At 50.7% G+C, this 15,611-nt stretch overlaps 1 protein-coding gene and 1 long non-coding RNA gene across 5 annotated transcripts in view; one reads left to right on the top strand and one right to left on the bottom strand.

The window, feature by feature from the left end:
* The window catches only part of LOC106978390 (uncharacterized), a 31,399-nt gene extending 30,747 nt beyond the window's left edge, over positions 1-652 (bottom strand). Inside the window, exon 1 of the long non-coding RNA XR_008295988.1 lies at positions 340-652. This is a non-coding gene — a long non-coding RNA (uncharacterized LOC106978390). The remainder of the gene's footprint in view (positions 1-339) is intronic.
* A 5,678-nt stretch (positions 653-6,330) lies between these two features.
* On the top strand, positions 6,331-13,706 carry LOC113601256 (uncharacterized). Of its 4 annotated transcripts, none has more exons than XM_053216616.1 (6): positions 6,348-6,823; positions 8,010-8,064; positions 8,431-8,585; positions 10,688-10,783; positions 12,419-12,550; positions 13,319-13,693. In XM_053216616.1, exons 1-6 carry the CDS (start codon positions 6,647-6,649, stop codon positions 13,349-13,351), a joined length of 648 nt encoding a protein of 215 aa, XP_053072591.1. In that variant the 5' UTR covers positions 6,348-6,646; the 3' UTR covers positions 13,352-13,693. The 4 variants fall into 4 exon arrangements, 3 of the variants coding, with proteins under 3 accessions (XP_053072593.1, XP_053072592.1, XP_053072591.1); XR_003422395.2 differs by having other exon boundaries at positions 6,365-6,823; positions 8,417-8,585; positions 13,319-13,689; XM_053216617.1 differs by lacking the exon at positions 12,419-12,550 and having other exon boundaries at positions 6,342-6,823; positions 13,319-13,698.
* Positions 13,707-15,611: the final 1,905 nt, after the last annotated feature.

Raw genomic sequence — 15,611 nt, 5'->3', positions numbered from 1 at the left:
TCAGGCTTTAGGAACTTGGCTTTGATGACTTTAGAAAAGCAAAGAGAGGGGGCAGAACCAGTTCCCACTTGGGCCGAGGCTTGTTTGTTCTGCTTATCTGAAGTCAGAGCTCTGAGTAGTCCCCATCGAGATGAGAGGATCTACAAGTTTCCCCCTTTGCAACGGGCCCCCTCGGCAGAGTGGCGCAGCTTGCCACAGGCGGTCACTTTCTGCACGTGGCCCAAGAGACGCCTATTTGCATACCACACGCCCATCTGCTGGAAGGCCCTCCTTCCCTCTGAGTTTGCCCAACAAACAAGCGAGCTCACCCTACGAGAGATCCCTTGCTGGCGTTCTTACCCTGTGGGTTCTGGGAGATGAGACGTAGGCTGGTGGGGACAGACTGGCCCTCACGCCCTCCCCGACACTTGGTTAGATACCCCCGCCCCAGGTGAGTCGGCGAGGACTCATCAGCAGGGTCCACCGGTCCTGCATTTTGGAGGGAGAGGCTGAGAGAAAAATGGGAACTGTCGACCTAGCACACACAAGCCTTCCAATTTGAGCTGTGGGGCTGGGGCTGGGGCTGTCCCTGGGTGAAATGAGGCCACCCGCTCACCAGTCCCTCAAGCTTGTTTCCCACTGTCTCCACGGCTCAGGCTTTGCTTAATTCCCAAAGCGGGCGCTGGCCAGCTCGTCTATCAAATTACCTGCCAGTGGTTTAAGTGAGCTTAGTTCTTTGAGGTGCAGTCCTGCATTTTGACTCTTACTCAAGCAAAATAAGGGATTCATAAATTGGAGGAGGGGGCAGGGGGGTCTGAGGCAGCTATCTGCTGCAGGAGACAGGGCTCTGGAAGGGAACAAGGTTGATGGCACGAGTGAGAAGCCAGGAGACCTGGTTGTGGGCTCCAGGTCCCTGTTCAGCTGCCCATTTGTTGCTCCCCCTCTTCCCATACACATACCCAGTTGGCCAGCCTGCTAGGCCCTACAGTATGGGCAGGTGAGCCAGAAGATTTGACCATGGTCTCTTCCTAATTGGAAAAGCAAAAAGAAACTAAAACAAAAACAAGGGGCGCCTGACCGGCTCAGTCGGTTAAGCGTCTGACTCTTGATTTCAGCTCAGGTCATGATCTCAGGGTCGTGGGATTGAGCCCCGCATAGGGCACAGCACCGTGTGGAGCCTGCTTGGGATTCTCACTCTCTCCCTCTCTCTCTGCCCCTCCCCGGCTCTCTCTCTCTCTCTCTCTCTCTCAATAAAGAGATAAACTTTAAAAAACAAAACAGATATCAAAACAAAGGAATCAAACATACGTCGAGCAGGAACCTCCCACGCCTTCTCCAGGCCTGAAGACAGAAGTCCACTCTGCTATAATCCTCCCCCTTCCACAGCAAAACGCTTGCAGTCTCTGCATTTTCGTCTGCGTCTGGTTGTTTTTCTGGAACAGAGAATGATTCCTCAACAACTGGTAAAAATTCACCGAACACCTTCGCTGTGTCCAATCACCTCCTTTAACCCCTTCAAACATCTCAACAGGGAGGAATAATCTTGGAACCAAAGGCTCTACGTTACCAGATGCCTTCCCTGTGATGGAGGGAGCCCCAGGCACCACAGGCCCACCGCTCTTCAAGGCCCTGAGGCCTCCTAGCCAGCAAGGAGCAGAAGACTGGGACTCGGTGCCTTCAGAGTGGTCGCCTTTCCCTTTGCCAGCTTCCTGTGGCACAGAGGAAAGGGTCCCATCTCTAGCACATGCTGGCCGCCAGCCTCAGAGCAGGGACAGCTCATTCACATGACTGTTATAAGGACTAGAGGAGATCAGTGCTTAGCAAGGACCAATGCACAGCCCGGCACAGAGTACTCTTATTACAGGGAGGCAGTGTGGTCCTTCACAGGCTTCGAGCCATCCTGTATGGTACCTGTTTCCTGGCTAGATGACCTTGGACCAATTACCTAACTTTCTGTCTTGGTTTCCTCACCTGTAAAATGAGGAAAACAACATCTATCTCATTGGGGCTGCTGTAAGGATTAAATCAAATTAAGTTAGCTACTTGTCAGCTAGGTAACCTCAAATGTAAAATGTAGATACTAACTGACCTAATCCTAGGGAGGTTCTGGGGATTAAATTTGTTAATACACATAAAGCATTTAAAATAAGGTTATACAATGGTTCACTATCATTACCATCAGAATAGAAGTTCCCTGAGGGATGATTTCTGGTCTGTTCCATGCACTGATACATTACCAATAGGACATGGCCTGGTACATACCACTTAAAATAGTAATTGATAGAATGAACCATTGAATGCTATGGAACAGAGGAGTGGGGCAGATTCCGTTCCCAGAAGGCTTCCTGGAGGAGGTGATGCCGAAGGGTAAATAGAAGTTAGCCAGGCTGAGAAGGTGGGGAAGGACGTGCTCGCAGAGAAACGAGCAGAGGAAAAAGAACCTAGTGTGAACAGGAAACTTCAAGCAATCTAGTATTTACAGAATAAAAAGTACAAATCAGGGAAAGGCAGGAGACGGTAGCTTCCCTCCCAATGATGGACCTTAGTTAGTGCGACTAAATATACCCTGGAAAACATACCCAAATGTGAGCAATTGAAAAAAACAGCTTCTGTCAGCCTCTCCCCAGGGTTCAGACCAGTGGGCCTCATCCAGGACAGCCCCAGAAATAGCAGTTTCCATGTGCCCTCCCTCCCTGGGAAAGTCCTATTACAAGGGACCCTAACCCATCTGTCTGCAAGATTTCCAGCCCGCTTGGAGAAGCAGGCGACCATGCCTGTGAACTCTGACCCCATCAATCCCAACAGGGGCTGGGGCAGCATTTACATCTTCAAAGGTACTGGTAAATGTTAGCCAGCAGCCTCCTTCCAGCCCCCAACCCTCACCTCCTCCCACTCTGGGCCACCAGGGGTCAGGGACCTGGGTCACACCTGGTTAGGCCTAGCCCAGACCCTGTTCAGCCCAGCACCTCGTCCTCAGAGCTGTCCTGCCCTCTCTCCACTGCATCACTTTCTCTCCCCCACACACTGAGCCCCAGCCTAGGGAAGGTGCCCGCCAACAGAGAGGGGGCCCTACAAGGAAGGCCCAGGACACCTTCCAAGGGGCCTTCAGACAAAGGGGGGGCTCAGGTCAGCCACCCTGGAAGGAGCCCTGGGTTCTGGATTAAGGGAAGGGACAGGACAGGCCTGTAGACCAGGGTCAGCCCCAGCAACTACTCGATCAAGCAGGTTTCAGTGACCTCTCCCTGACCCCAGTAAGCTCCCAGTTGTCCCTCTGATCTCCTGGAGTCAGGGAGGCCTGTTAACTTTTACCAGACTCCTTTGACATGGAGCAGTGCTAATAAGAACCTGGGAGGGAGGTTCACTCAAGTGTCAGCGGCTCAGCACAGCCCTCCCCAGCCTCACCACCTGCACCCGGCCCTGTAGCTCCAGGCCGGAGCACCTGCCCCTTTGCCACACCACAGGACATTTGAGGAACAGGGCCCCGGGCCCAGAGAAGCCGAAAAGGAGCCCAGGCCCTGGGAGTCTGCCTCCACACTGGTCCCACCTCAGACCCCAATTTCCCTGACCGGTGGCTCTCATGACATTATGGCCTCAGCTCAAAGTCCAGAGCAGGGCCAGCCCTGGCCATTTCACAGAGGAGTGTACAAGAGTACCCCCAAAGAGTCAGGGCCTTGCCATGGCAGAGCTGGGACTAGAACCAGAGATCAGTAGCTCTCTTGAGCTTTGGGGACGGGCACTCAGCCAGTGCTGAAAAAACAAGCAGGTAATGCAAGTGGCCAGCACTCTCTGGCTCAGCCTCCCTGCTACTCTTTTCCACCCCTGACCCGAGGCACGCTTCCCCTCAGCTCCTACCCAAGGTGGAACAGGCACGGGCAGGTTAGTAGACTAAGTATCAGAGGCTGGATTGTCACCTCAGCTCTACAATAATGAGCTGTGCGGCTGAGGAAAACCACCTCCCCTTTCTGTGCCTCTGTTTCCCCACTTGTAAAACATGGGGCAGGTGGGGCTCTTAGATCCCTTCTCATTCCACATTCTCTGAATCCAAGTTTTCACTGCCTCCAGTTTCTTCTACCGCCCCACCCCCAAAATCCGCCGCAAAAACCCTGTTAGAGTCTTTTGGTTTTGCCGCAAAATTTGTAGCCAGAAGGGTTCATCTAGCCTAATCCTTTTATTTAAAAAATGAGATAGCTGGAATCCAGAGAGATGAATTAGCTGAATGACCTTGGGCAAGACACCTAAAGGCAGCACCTGGCCCGGAATTCAGGTGTCCTGGTGCTTTGTTCTTTATGCTATGCCAGCTCAAGGCTCCAAATCCCCCAGGGAACCCCCCTCCCTCCTCAGAGGGAATGGACCAAGTTCTTTGCCTGGCATTCCGAACCTGCCACTCACTGGTCCCTGACAACCCCCCACTCTGTATTCAGGCTCCCTCTCTCTCCCCAGCAGAGTCCAGAAACAGTCTCGCCCCAGCCTCGGCTCGTGAAGACCCCCATCCTACAACTTGGCCAAGTTCAACTTCCCCCACTCCCTCCCAGAGCTGGGGGCTCACCCGGCCCTGCCCTCCTTCCCCGACCTCCCACAGGCCACAGGTCTCAGCCATGACTCACCCCATTTTTTTTTTAATTTTTTTAAGTTTTATTTAATTTTGAGAGAGAGCATGAGCGGGGAAGGGACAGAGAGAGAGGGAGACTGAAAATCCAAAGCGGGCTATGCTCTGAGAGCAGCAAGCCCAAGGCAGGGCTCAGAATCACAAACCGTAAGATCATGACCTGAGCCAAAGTTGGACACTCAACCGACTGAGCCACCCAGGGGCCCCGTCACCCCATTCTTGAAGGTATCACCACCTCTCTGCCTTCTCCACACAGCCTGGAGTTGAATGCTGGCTCTACTGCTCACTAGCCATATGGGCAAGTTACTTTGCCTCCTTGTGCCTCAGTTTCTTCATATGAAAAGTGGGGGTCACGGGAGCGCTCACCTAAGCCAGTCATTGTTAGACATGACTAACACACGCATGTACTTAAAACAGTGTCTGACATATTAGATAGATGATAGATAGATAGATGATAGATAGATAGATAGATAGATAATGTATACATTGGCTACTATTATACTTTATGTTTCATGTATATATTTTTCTCAACTGTAAAGTATCTCTGAATGCAAACATAATAATGTATTTCTTGATAACTTCCAGGTCTGTGGGTGATGTGGATCAAGGAAGCGTTCAAAACTGGACTGATAAATACACAAAACATCGAGTCTCTTTTTTTTTCTTAATGTTTATTTTTGAGAGAGAGAGTGAATGGGGGAAGGGGCAGAGAGAGAGAGGGAGACACAGAATCCGAAGCAGGCTCCAGGCTCCGAGCTGTCCGCACAGAGCCCGATGTGGGGCTTGAACCCACAAACCATGAGATCGTGACCTTAGCCAAAGTCCGAAGTCTGGCGCTTAACCGACTGAGCCACCCTGGCGCCCTAAAATATCTAGTCTTTTTAAGGGTTGACTCATCATCGGGATGAGCTAGCTCATTATGGGAATGCTGTTCATCGTCACACCTCCGGGACCTAGAAACAGCACCTTGTCTTCTATCAGAGTATTCCCCAAACCATGGAGATTCATCTTAAAATTGTAAATGCTCTTTCCCATCTCCTGCCACCAGCAGAGTCCCCTCAATGCTGTTGGTTCACCCTCTCTGCTTGGTGCCTAAACCAGCCCCTTCCCGTTCAACCCTACCAACAAAAGGCTGGTGGTGATTGATGGTGACAGTGACCTCCAATCTGCGCTTGCTCTTGTCCATGAGGCCCCCAGCAGCCTCCACAACTTTTGAAATGCAGACTCCCCACCAGATGAGGCTTCTGGTTTTCTTCCCCCTGTGAAGTGGCATGTTTGATCTGGACCCTCCTGGGCTCTCTCCAAACATCTGGGCCCTGGAATCACTGCCTGCCATAGCCTGCCCACCAGACTGCCTTTGCGGGTTCAGGGCTGAAGCTAGACAGACCTAGGTTCAAATCCCGACTGTGCCACTTTTAAGCTTTGTGTTCTCCTGGACTCTGAACCTCAGGTTCCTATCGTGAAGAAGGAAAATGAGGCATGTCCCAAGGAGTCGTTGGAAGGACTGCCTCAGATGACACACGAAGCTGCCAGCACCATGCTGGCACGTTGTCATGACTCAATAAATAACCGTCATGGTGAGGAGGGGGAGGAGGAGGAGGATTATAATAATGTGAAGGCAGAGGGTTGTCCATGAGGACTAACTTTGACTCAGTTCTTCTCCTTTCTCTTGAAAGGAGGAAGCACACAGACATGCACGCACAGGAATACGCACATGCGTGCCCACACGTACGCGTGCACACACACCTACATCCTGCCCACGGCATTTCATTCTTCTCCCTGCCCGGAACTCCTCTAGCTGCTATTTGGGACAACCTAGCCCCATGGAGCCGTCTTCTCCTTGTCCCTTCCTCACTCATCGTTCGGGGCATCTGCGGCCCGGACACATGTCCTCTGCAGCCAAGCTGCCTGAGACCTGCTCTCCTTACAAAAGAATCCGTTTCCACTAAACCCCTGAGCGTTTCACATGTCGTCATTAGAAAGCCTCTTGTTTACTCATCTTCTTTAGTTTATTTGCCCAGTCCACAAAAATATTTGGTCGGCGTGACTTCCTGTAACCAAATGTGGGTGCCCAGCCGAAAGGTATCAAGCCGCCTGTACTTTGATGAGGCTGTGGCTGGGGCCGACCGCCATTTTGAAACAAGCACAGACCACAAGAATGCTGGGCAGGGCCTACCCCCTGCAACTGTAACCAGATTTCAGCGCCGTGGGACCCATGAATCACAGGCGTCTGGAGAGGTGAAGAGGATGAACCCCTGGTGCCAGTGAAAGCCCTGGCTCCTGTGAGGTGGAGGGGGGGAGCAGAGGAAAGAGAATCCGAAATGCGCCAGCATCCCCTCACTGCAGAGGCTACTCACAGGGTGTAAAACTTCAAGTGGAAACATAGAATAGGCGTTTGCATTTGACAGGAAAGGTTTGACTTTACCTCAGAGTTCTAGCTTTACGCGCTATAGGGCTCTACGGGCCCTCTCTCTCTCTCTCTCTCTCTCTCTCTCTCTCTGTCTCTCTCCCTTTCATTCTCTCCCAGAGCCCCACACTTAGGGCCTTGAATGATATTCGAAAACAGACTCCCTACACCCTTAATTGTATGGGAATGCAGCAGGCCAGAGGAGAGCCCGCCTGCAAGTCTGGAACAAGATAACCCTGTTTAAAGAATGTCAGTAAACACCTCTGAGAAACAGCCTCCCTTGGAAAGGCAATGGCGAAGGAAGAGATTTTTCCAGGTCTCCATTCCAGGAAGCTCGTGGGACAAAGAGATTTCCCTGAAAGAACCCCACGGATGTGACTGCGGCTCCTCTCTCGGTTCCTGTGTCCCCGGGGTGTTCAGAGCAGCGGGAGATGGGGGCCCGTCTGGGGAGAGGGAGGTCTTGCGGGTGAGGAGTTTTAACAACTGAAATGCAGAGACAAGCATCAGAAGGACTCATCTATTCCCCCTTGAGCAAAATCAACTGAGGGAGAAGGAAGAAAGGGAGTGGGGGGAGCCTTCCAAGTCGAATGAGTCGCTGAGTTAAATTACAGGGGCCTGGGAGGGATGATTAACAACCCTCATGGTTTTCTGCTTCACAGCCATTACTCACCCCAAACCTGGGGCTTCTCGGTTACATAGCCCAGCGCAGGCCGACCATTTTTTCCATTGACTGAAAACACATTCTGACTGAAAACAAACTTTGGATCCCCGAGGCTTGGCAGGCCCTGGGTCCTTCTCCATATTTAATCAACGGGAAGCTAAACACTTTCAATCTGTGATGGCTCATTTGGACGGGGTCTCGGGGCTTTTGCTTGGTGCCAGATATAATAACTCTCCTCTCTCTTTTCTAAGGCCTATTTTATAATTTTGCTGTTTTTCAATGTCAAGCCCATCTTTTGAAGAATTTTTATTGGATTTCCTGCTAGACTTCAATGAGGATTTTTCTTGCTTTGGCAGAAGTATCAAGCAGAACAGGGGAAAAACTCAATCATCGTCTTGGAGAGTTGTGATGGTGCGTTGGGGGGGGGGGGGGGGGCGGGTGGTCCTTTGTCTGCTCGCACACAAACAGTTTTCTAGAAGGCTAGAGGCCCAGTGGCCAGCTTTGGGAAGTCCTCTGACTTTGATTCATGGGGTGACAATTGACAGGCAAGGCAGATGGATGTCAAAAGAAGGGAAGCTGGGACAGGAAAAAGGGGAAGTGGGAAGTGAGCCTTGAGTGTGAGAGAGAGCCCAAGGGCGGGTGGGTATATTCGAGTCAATGTCTGCCACGCGAGGCCCCGCACCACCGTGCACACTCAGCCATGCCCATTCACAAGGGCTGCTGGGACGCTGAGGAAATAGTCAAGCAGACTCTTACCCAACAGCATGACCCCCTCAGAGCTGCGGATACCCCAAGAATGGACAGGAAGGGCTCCATCCCAGAGGCTCCTGGTTTACCAGCCACAGCGACGGTGTCTGCTCCTGCTCCCAGGCAACATTCAGATCTTCAGTGTTTCTTCACAGAGATTATTCCCCAGAGGAAGCAGCTTGCCAGTGAGTGACAGCTTTGTTTGCTCATGTTTTCCTCTCTTCCCAGAGTCAACTTTCAGAATATACCAGGATGTTCCCTCTTACTCCTGGACTTTCTTTTCTTGTACCCTATTCCTTTTTATCTTATTTTATTTCATTTTATTGTATTTGGCGAGGTGGGGGGGGGGGGGGGTCTCTACAGAGGATTATCCAGAGAAGAGAAGTGGTTCTTTGTCCAACAGCAAACGAGGAAAAGAGAGAGCCTTTTGATACTCTCTTTTCATGTTTCACTTTTTGTGACTTTTGATGTAGAGATGTTACATAACCACACTTCACACCTCCCTCTATTAGCCTCACGTTTGACAGTTCATCTTCACATAACTCATCTTCTTATTCCCATAACAACCCTCCGAGAGACAGGGCAGGTATCACAATTGTCATTTCTGAGGTAAACCAACACAAGTGACAGAGGCCACATGACTTGCCAGAGTCCTGAGGGTAGTGAAGCGGCCAAACCAAAGTGTGAGCCGAGCTGAGCACTACTTTCTACTTTACCACAAACTGTATATGTTGAGGTCATGATCTCACAGTTTGTGGGTTCGAGCCCCACGTTGGGCTCTGTGCTGATGGCTCAGAGCCTGGAGCCTGTTTGGGATTTTGTGTCTCCCTCTCTCTCTCTCTGCCCCTCCCCTACTCGCACTGTATCTCTCTCTCTCTCTCAAAAATAAAAAATAAACATTAAAAAAAAAAATGGGCAAAGGTCCCCTATGTCAACTCCCTGTCGCAGAGTACATTGAGAGTTGAGATGTCCATGGCAATTTTCACCACATCCACAGACCGCAGAACAATTTAACTTCAGGCCAGACTGCAAGACCAGGCTTCCAGGGCACCTAAGCCCCTCCTCGTACCTTCCATTTCCAGTCAGAGAAAGTTCACAAAAAGGTCAGGTCAACAAAAGTTCTTATGGAATACCCACTCAGAGCCCAGCAGTGGACTGGTCAATGCAAAGAAAAGATATTATCCCTGCCTCTGAGAAGTTTACAGTCCAGATGATGAGATGAGACACACATAGTATCCCAGGATGTCAGAACCGCAAAAGGACCTTAGCGGTCACCCATCCAAGTCCCTCGTTTACCAGCGAGGAGATGGGACAGTCCAGAGAAACAGTGAGTCAATAAGGACAATTCCGAACAGTATTTAAGTTGATGCTACAGAGAGCAGTGGGGGAAGCCAGTCAGAGGAAGCAAAGTGGCCAGGGACATGTTCTAGGAGAAAACAAAACTTGATCTCGTCCCCGGAGTGTACATAGAACTGAACGGATGGACAGGGAGAGAAGGGCCACCAAAGCAAAAGGGAGAAGGGGAATCTGAGTCCCGTGTGTTCCTGGGACCATACGGGGGCCAGAGTTTAGAGATGGAGCTGGAGGAAAGGGGCGGGAGGGGAAGGATAGGTAGGAATCAAGCCTGCAAACCTGGCTGACACCAGCCGGTGAGAGACCTTAGGCAGTCAGGAAGACCGTGCACATGACACTGGTGAGAGGTCTCATGAAGGTCAGGGTAAGCCTCAAGGCTCTTGCTGAGCAGCGAAGCCCTACTCATGTAATTTTCTAACCTTCATACCCACACCTAACAACCCAGCTGAATTAACCCAATGGACAGAGATCCAATTTGTGCTATACTTTGAGTCTGGAGAGCGTAGGGACCCACCCTACTCTGCCATGGGTGGGAGGCAGGTCATCCTGCCTCCCCAGCGACCCTCTTCATTCCTAAAGCCACCACCTCCGTGGTCCCTGGGAGCTCCCCAGCTCCCAGTGCCTGGCCCATGGCTATTCAGGAGGTCCTGGGCATAGGCTAAAAAAGCAAAGAATAAAGAAGCAAAGAAGAGGAAGACTATCTCAGAATACTAAGAGCTCATATCTGATGATGGGAAATTAGAGCAAAACCCTCTCCAGGATATCAGAGAAACTCCGAGAAAATCGACAACTGGCGCAGAATTTTCTCCAGCCCCTGGGGATCCTGGGGGCGTTGTGAAAGCTGGAAAGGGACTTCTCTTGTGTCCCTGTCGCCCTGCTGCACCCCTGTTGCTGGAGCATCTCCACCAACCTTTGTTCCTTTTTGCATTCCAAGCCTGTTCCTCAGTTTACCCGTGTTCACCTAAAAAAAAAACAAGAAAATCAGCCCTCTTCCTTCTTAACGGAGCCTGAGATAAAGACAAGTCAGAAGGTAAGAACCAAAACACTTCCGGGGGAGGGCGTGGGTGCTGTTGCAGTAATACTAATAATGACCACAATAATGTCATTGTTACTCTGCCTCTGAACACAAAGCCTGTCTGCCCTCATGAACAGACCTTTGTTCTTCCAGCAGCTTCCATCTGAAGGGGAAGCACATCTTCCTGAAGGTTACATCAGCAACCAGCCTTCCATCTTCCTGTCCTAAAGAATCCCTGACACTACTCTGAACATCAGTGCCTCAGGTTTCTAAAGCCTAAGAAACCTTTTCCTGACAGGCTTGCCTCAGAGAAGAAGGGCCAGCCCCAACTACCCTCATTTCCTACTCAAGGGCACCAGGAACAAAACTTGCCCACCCAGCCCGGCAGACGGACCGCCTTGCCCATGGAGACCCGCCCATCAGCTCTGATCTGTCCTAGGAAATTCAAATTCCACATCCCTTGATTATGAGCAATCAACACCTTTACGTTTTCCTCAGGCCAGGCCGTCTCCAAACATGATCCCCACAGCCCCGAATGACACCCACCACACCCCAGGGCACGCGGCGGGCGAGCCGGGGGTCCTTACCTCTCTCCACCTTCCCACTCTGGACTGTTCTCTGTGCCCCTCACGGTTGCCACAGGTCTCCCAGACGCGCTCTGCCATTTGAGGCAAGGAAGCACGCTATGGTATTCCATAAATTACTTGGCAAGAGTGGATGACAAAAACAAAATGTAATTCAGATTAAAGTCACCCTCCAGCTGAAATGATAGTTTATTAAATAAACGGCAGTGCTGCCAATCAACCTTGCTGGTAACCGGGCCCCTTAGATTAATCTTTCTGGGGCTGATTTAGGATCCACCTGGGCCCTCTGAGAAGATTCTCCCATCATTTCCTTCCCATCTCTCTGGATCAGGCTGCTGGGCTTGGCGCAGTTGACAAATTCCCCAAGTAATCCCTCAAAAGATTGGAGAAATGCTCCGAACGCTCCATTAAATTTATTTTCCATGCTTTAAGAGACCCAAAACTATGTCCAATAAATAAGTGTTCCCTGTGATTTACTGAAATGCTCCTCTGATTTAAAGTTATAGGGGGGAAAATATGGAGCCCCTGGGAGCCCAAGACCAGCCTTGCAAGTGAGACCAGATGTGAGATTTTTTGCCCGGGGAGGGCGGAGGAAGGGGGGGCGGGGAATCGGCCCAACTGGTGGAGGTTTGAAAGTGACAATGTCTGAACCCCGGTTCTCGGCTTTAACATAAAAGGTCCCCAGTTGAGCATTCTTTCTCACAAAATTTATTATGGTTGTAGTTAGAGGGGGAACCATCAAAAGAGTAATTCTGGCCCTTGTTTTGCAGAGCTCTTTTGATAAATATGATACTTAGAAATATGCCTCCCACTAGACAGAAAAGCCATATAGTTAAAATGAAGTAATCTGTCAGTAAACTCGCTAGAATCAAAGCCAAAATGAAACCTGTAAAAGGAGAAGGAGAGGGAAAAAAAAAAAAAAAAAAACTCCACTTAGAAACGCTTGAGTCAAGCAGGGGAGAAGGTGGAGATTAAGAATTGTCCTTTATTCAGATATTTTTATCTACGGAGTTAAAAGCGGAGATTTATTTTTAAAGGGGGCTATTTCTGTTCCAATCCCCAACAGATGGGCCTGTGTTCCTGCCTCTCTCCAGCAGCCCAGGCTCAGCGAAAACAGCTTCTCTTGCGAGCTGAAACTTACCCAAACGAACCAGGAATAAAAACTTTTAGAAGCAAACGTAACCTTTGGAGCTGCTTGGTAAATATTGGGTCTGTTTACTACAGAGGCCCAGATGTGCCAAAACCAGCAAACAAACAGGAAGGCGGGAAAACGGCCAATGTGCAGACTAAACTGTATATGAATATGTGTCATACGTACGTTGCATATGTGTGCGTGTGGGTATATCTGTGGTGATTCTCAAAGGCTAAGAAATGTCCCCGTGGGAAGTGTCATTGTCAATGGATTGTTCCAAGTAGTCTATCTTCAGGATCTACTCCCCTAAGAGTGTCCCATCCACCTGATAAATCACCTGTTTGGACAATGCCTGTTTTCATGGTCAGTGATGAAAGATATTTGGGGTAACTCCCTTGGTGAAATTAGCCCCAAAGCGTTTCTTATTCTTCTTACTCTATCCCCGAACCAAAAGAAATTCCACTCCAAGGCTCCGTAGGTTCTTGGGTGAGGCACTTTGGAAACCTTCCAAGGTGGTCAGGCCATTACAGGAAAAGTTCTCCTCCTCACCGAGCAGCAGCCGCTGGGCGGGGCAGCCCTCCCAAGGCCTAGTCCCAGGAAAAGCCTCCTTTTGTTGTGTCTGCTTCCTGTCCCCAGAACAATGCCCGAGGCAGCCAGCCTTAGAGAATAGGAAGTCCCCACCACTCCCAAGCCAGGATGGGATGCAGGGAGACCTACCTGCCTTTTGTCCCGTGTCCCGCATTTACCCCGACCAACCGCAGGAGAGAAAGATCCCTGGTGTATACACAGCCCAGGACAAATGACAACATTCAAATTCTCCATTCCCTCCGCCAGCATTTGTACCCTCTTGACGTGTGCCTACAATGAACGTGGGAGAAGAGAGGAGAGAGCCAAGGTGTCGTGGAAGGGATTTTAGACATCAGAGGACTCCAGGTCTGATCCCAGCTCCGCCAGTGGGCCATCAGTATGACCTGAGACCAAGGCTTCCCCTCCCAGACCCCCATTTCTTTATCTCAGTGGTGAAAGGTTGAACCAAATGACCTCCTGTCCTCTGACTCTTAGGGAGCTTCGTCTTTCCGTGGCACCCATGCTGGTCTGGACAGAACTGGAGGGTGTAGAGTTTGAGCAGCACCTGTGTTTACACTGTACAATCTGCAGTTTACTGTAATAAAATCATTTAATACACTCATAATTTTTTTGGCAAGGGGTTGTGTTTATGGTGAGCAAGACGGAGAGGGAATGATTGACTACCACTGATTAAAACGATAAATCAAAAACAAAGGAGGGAGGACTCGAAGAGCACAAAGCCACAGGCAAATCCAATTTAAGTCTCAAGTTCTGTGCCTTTGTGGGAACAATTGCGTCTGAAGATGAGCCAGCCCTGGAGGTGCCCCCCCCCCCAACCCAGCGCCCGCGGCTGGGGTGGGGGGTGGGCGAGGTGGAGGCGGGGATTCCTACCGCTCCACTCCCCAGAGTTTTATCCTCTTTGGGTAGAAAAATAAGGAAATGGTTTGACAAGAACCAGTTTTACAAGAACTAGTTTTCTTGGGCCACCGTCCTCCAAAAGGATTCGGAGGGAGGGCCAGGAATAAAGGAGTGCATGCGCACGTGCTTGTGCGTGTCCAGGTAGAATAATTTGAGCAAGACCTAGAAGGACTTCTCAGATTCACAACTATCCCTCCAATACACTGCCTGAAACTGCACGGCGAGCAAGGATTGCTTAAGATTGCCGGTGCTTCTGACCTCGTAAGCACTGTCCTTCAACAACAGAGTGCCTGCTACATGCCGGGCGATGTGCCAGGGCAGAAAGGTTACAAAGGATCCTTCATTCACGAAATGCTGACCGTGGCGTGGGCACTGTCCTAGGCCCCGGGAGGGGACAGAGCAGTGGAGAAGAATCCCTGACCCCATGGGAGGGGTATTCTCGCGGCATTTACACGCTCACGAATAAACACCACGTTGGCCCCAGAGAAGAAGACTCATAGGCAAACAGCACGTTACAGTGTGATGAATGGTAATCCAGATATGCCCAAGGGGTCCAGAACACTGAGAAGGGGACTTCTGCTCTGGCTCTTCAAGAAAGAGAAGACCCACCCATTCACAGCTAGGGATGGCAATGCTCCAGGCAGGGGGTGACGGTGCTCCAGGCAGGGATCACTGCATGGGCAAAGGAGTAGGGTTGTGGAAGAGCCTGCTGAAGTTGGAAGGGAGAGAATTGAAACTCCAGGGAAGGGCTGGGTAGTAAGCCGATTATCTGCTTATCAGCTAATGATTTAGGTGGTCAATTTCACTGCTCTTGGAGAGCAAGTCTTCAAAGAGCAGTCAGAGGCCAGTGTCTGGAAGGGGAGGGTCACAGAACTGGGAGGCTGAGTGAAGTCAAGACAGACCTCCCATATGTCACAACTTTGCTTAGGACGGTGTGGTGGAGACAACGACTGAACCCCTTTCGTGCCCCCTTTGACACCGTGTGGCATTGTTTCTGGGGAGGGACCTTCCTTCCAGTTTTTAATTCCCGCACCTACTCCCTCCCAGGTCAGTTCATGGGACTCAACAACGGAACGTGAGCAAAGGGGCTGCATCATGTCCAGTGTGTCCTGTGTGGTTAAGGCTTCCACGCGCTCCCTGGGCAGAGACCCCTCCACAGAGACAGTAGACAGACGCCAGGCAGTGAAGCTGGTGCCAACCATTTCAAGGACTCAGGTGAGCCAAATAACCAGAAGCAATCTCATCAGAATTGTCGCTAGTGACAAAGACACTCATCAGGATTTTCATTTGTGGTGAGCCACCAGGATTCTGACATTGTTTGCTACAGCAGTTGGTCTGCTGTTGGTCTTAACACAGCTAGACCCATTGCCAGTGAAAAATCAGTTTATAGACATCCCTGCCATAGACCGGGTTCTCCAGGAAATGTCTGAGACTGAGAACCGTGTGCAAGGTTTACTGAGGAGTGCGCTCGAGACGGACACCCATGATGGAGCAAGGGACGCAGCATGGAGGCAGAGGGAAGACTTGAACTATAATGCAGTCACAGCAGAGGCCTGAGCCAAAGCCACAGGAGCTCCGAAGCTGGGATGGCCCTTGGCGATGTCCTGCCTTGAAGTCAGAAGTCCACACTTTGTAACCCTGC

The sequence above is a fragment of the Acinonyx jubatus genome, chromosome B1 (assembly GCF_027475565.1).
Source record: "Acinonyx jubatus isolate Ajub_Pintada_27869175 chromosome B1, VMU_Ajub_asm_v1.0, whole genome shotgun sequence".
In the NCBI taxonomy this organism is placed as follows: Eukaryota; Metazoa; Chordata; class Mammalia; order Carnivora; family Felidae; genus Acinonyx; species Acinonyx jubatus.
This window is presented reverse-complemented; position numbering and strand designations above follow the sequence as displayed.

Excerpts from the sequence above, each read along its gene's own strand:
- LOC113601256 (XM_053216616.1), top strand. The coding sequence starts at position 6,647 with ATGTGGGTGCCCAGCCGAAAGGTATCAAGCCGCCTGTACTTTGATGAG. Across the intron at positions 8,065-8,430 it reads CGTCTTGGAGAGTTGTGATG|AGCTGCGGATACCCCAAGAA; the intron begins GTGCGTTGGGGG and ends TGACCCCCTCAG. Across the intron at positions 10,784-12,418 it reads AGATAAAGACAAGTCAGAAG|ATGGGCCTGTGTTCCTGCCT; the intron begins GTAAGAACCAAA and ends AATCCCCAACAG.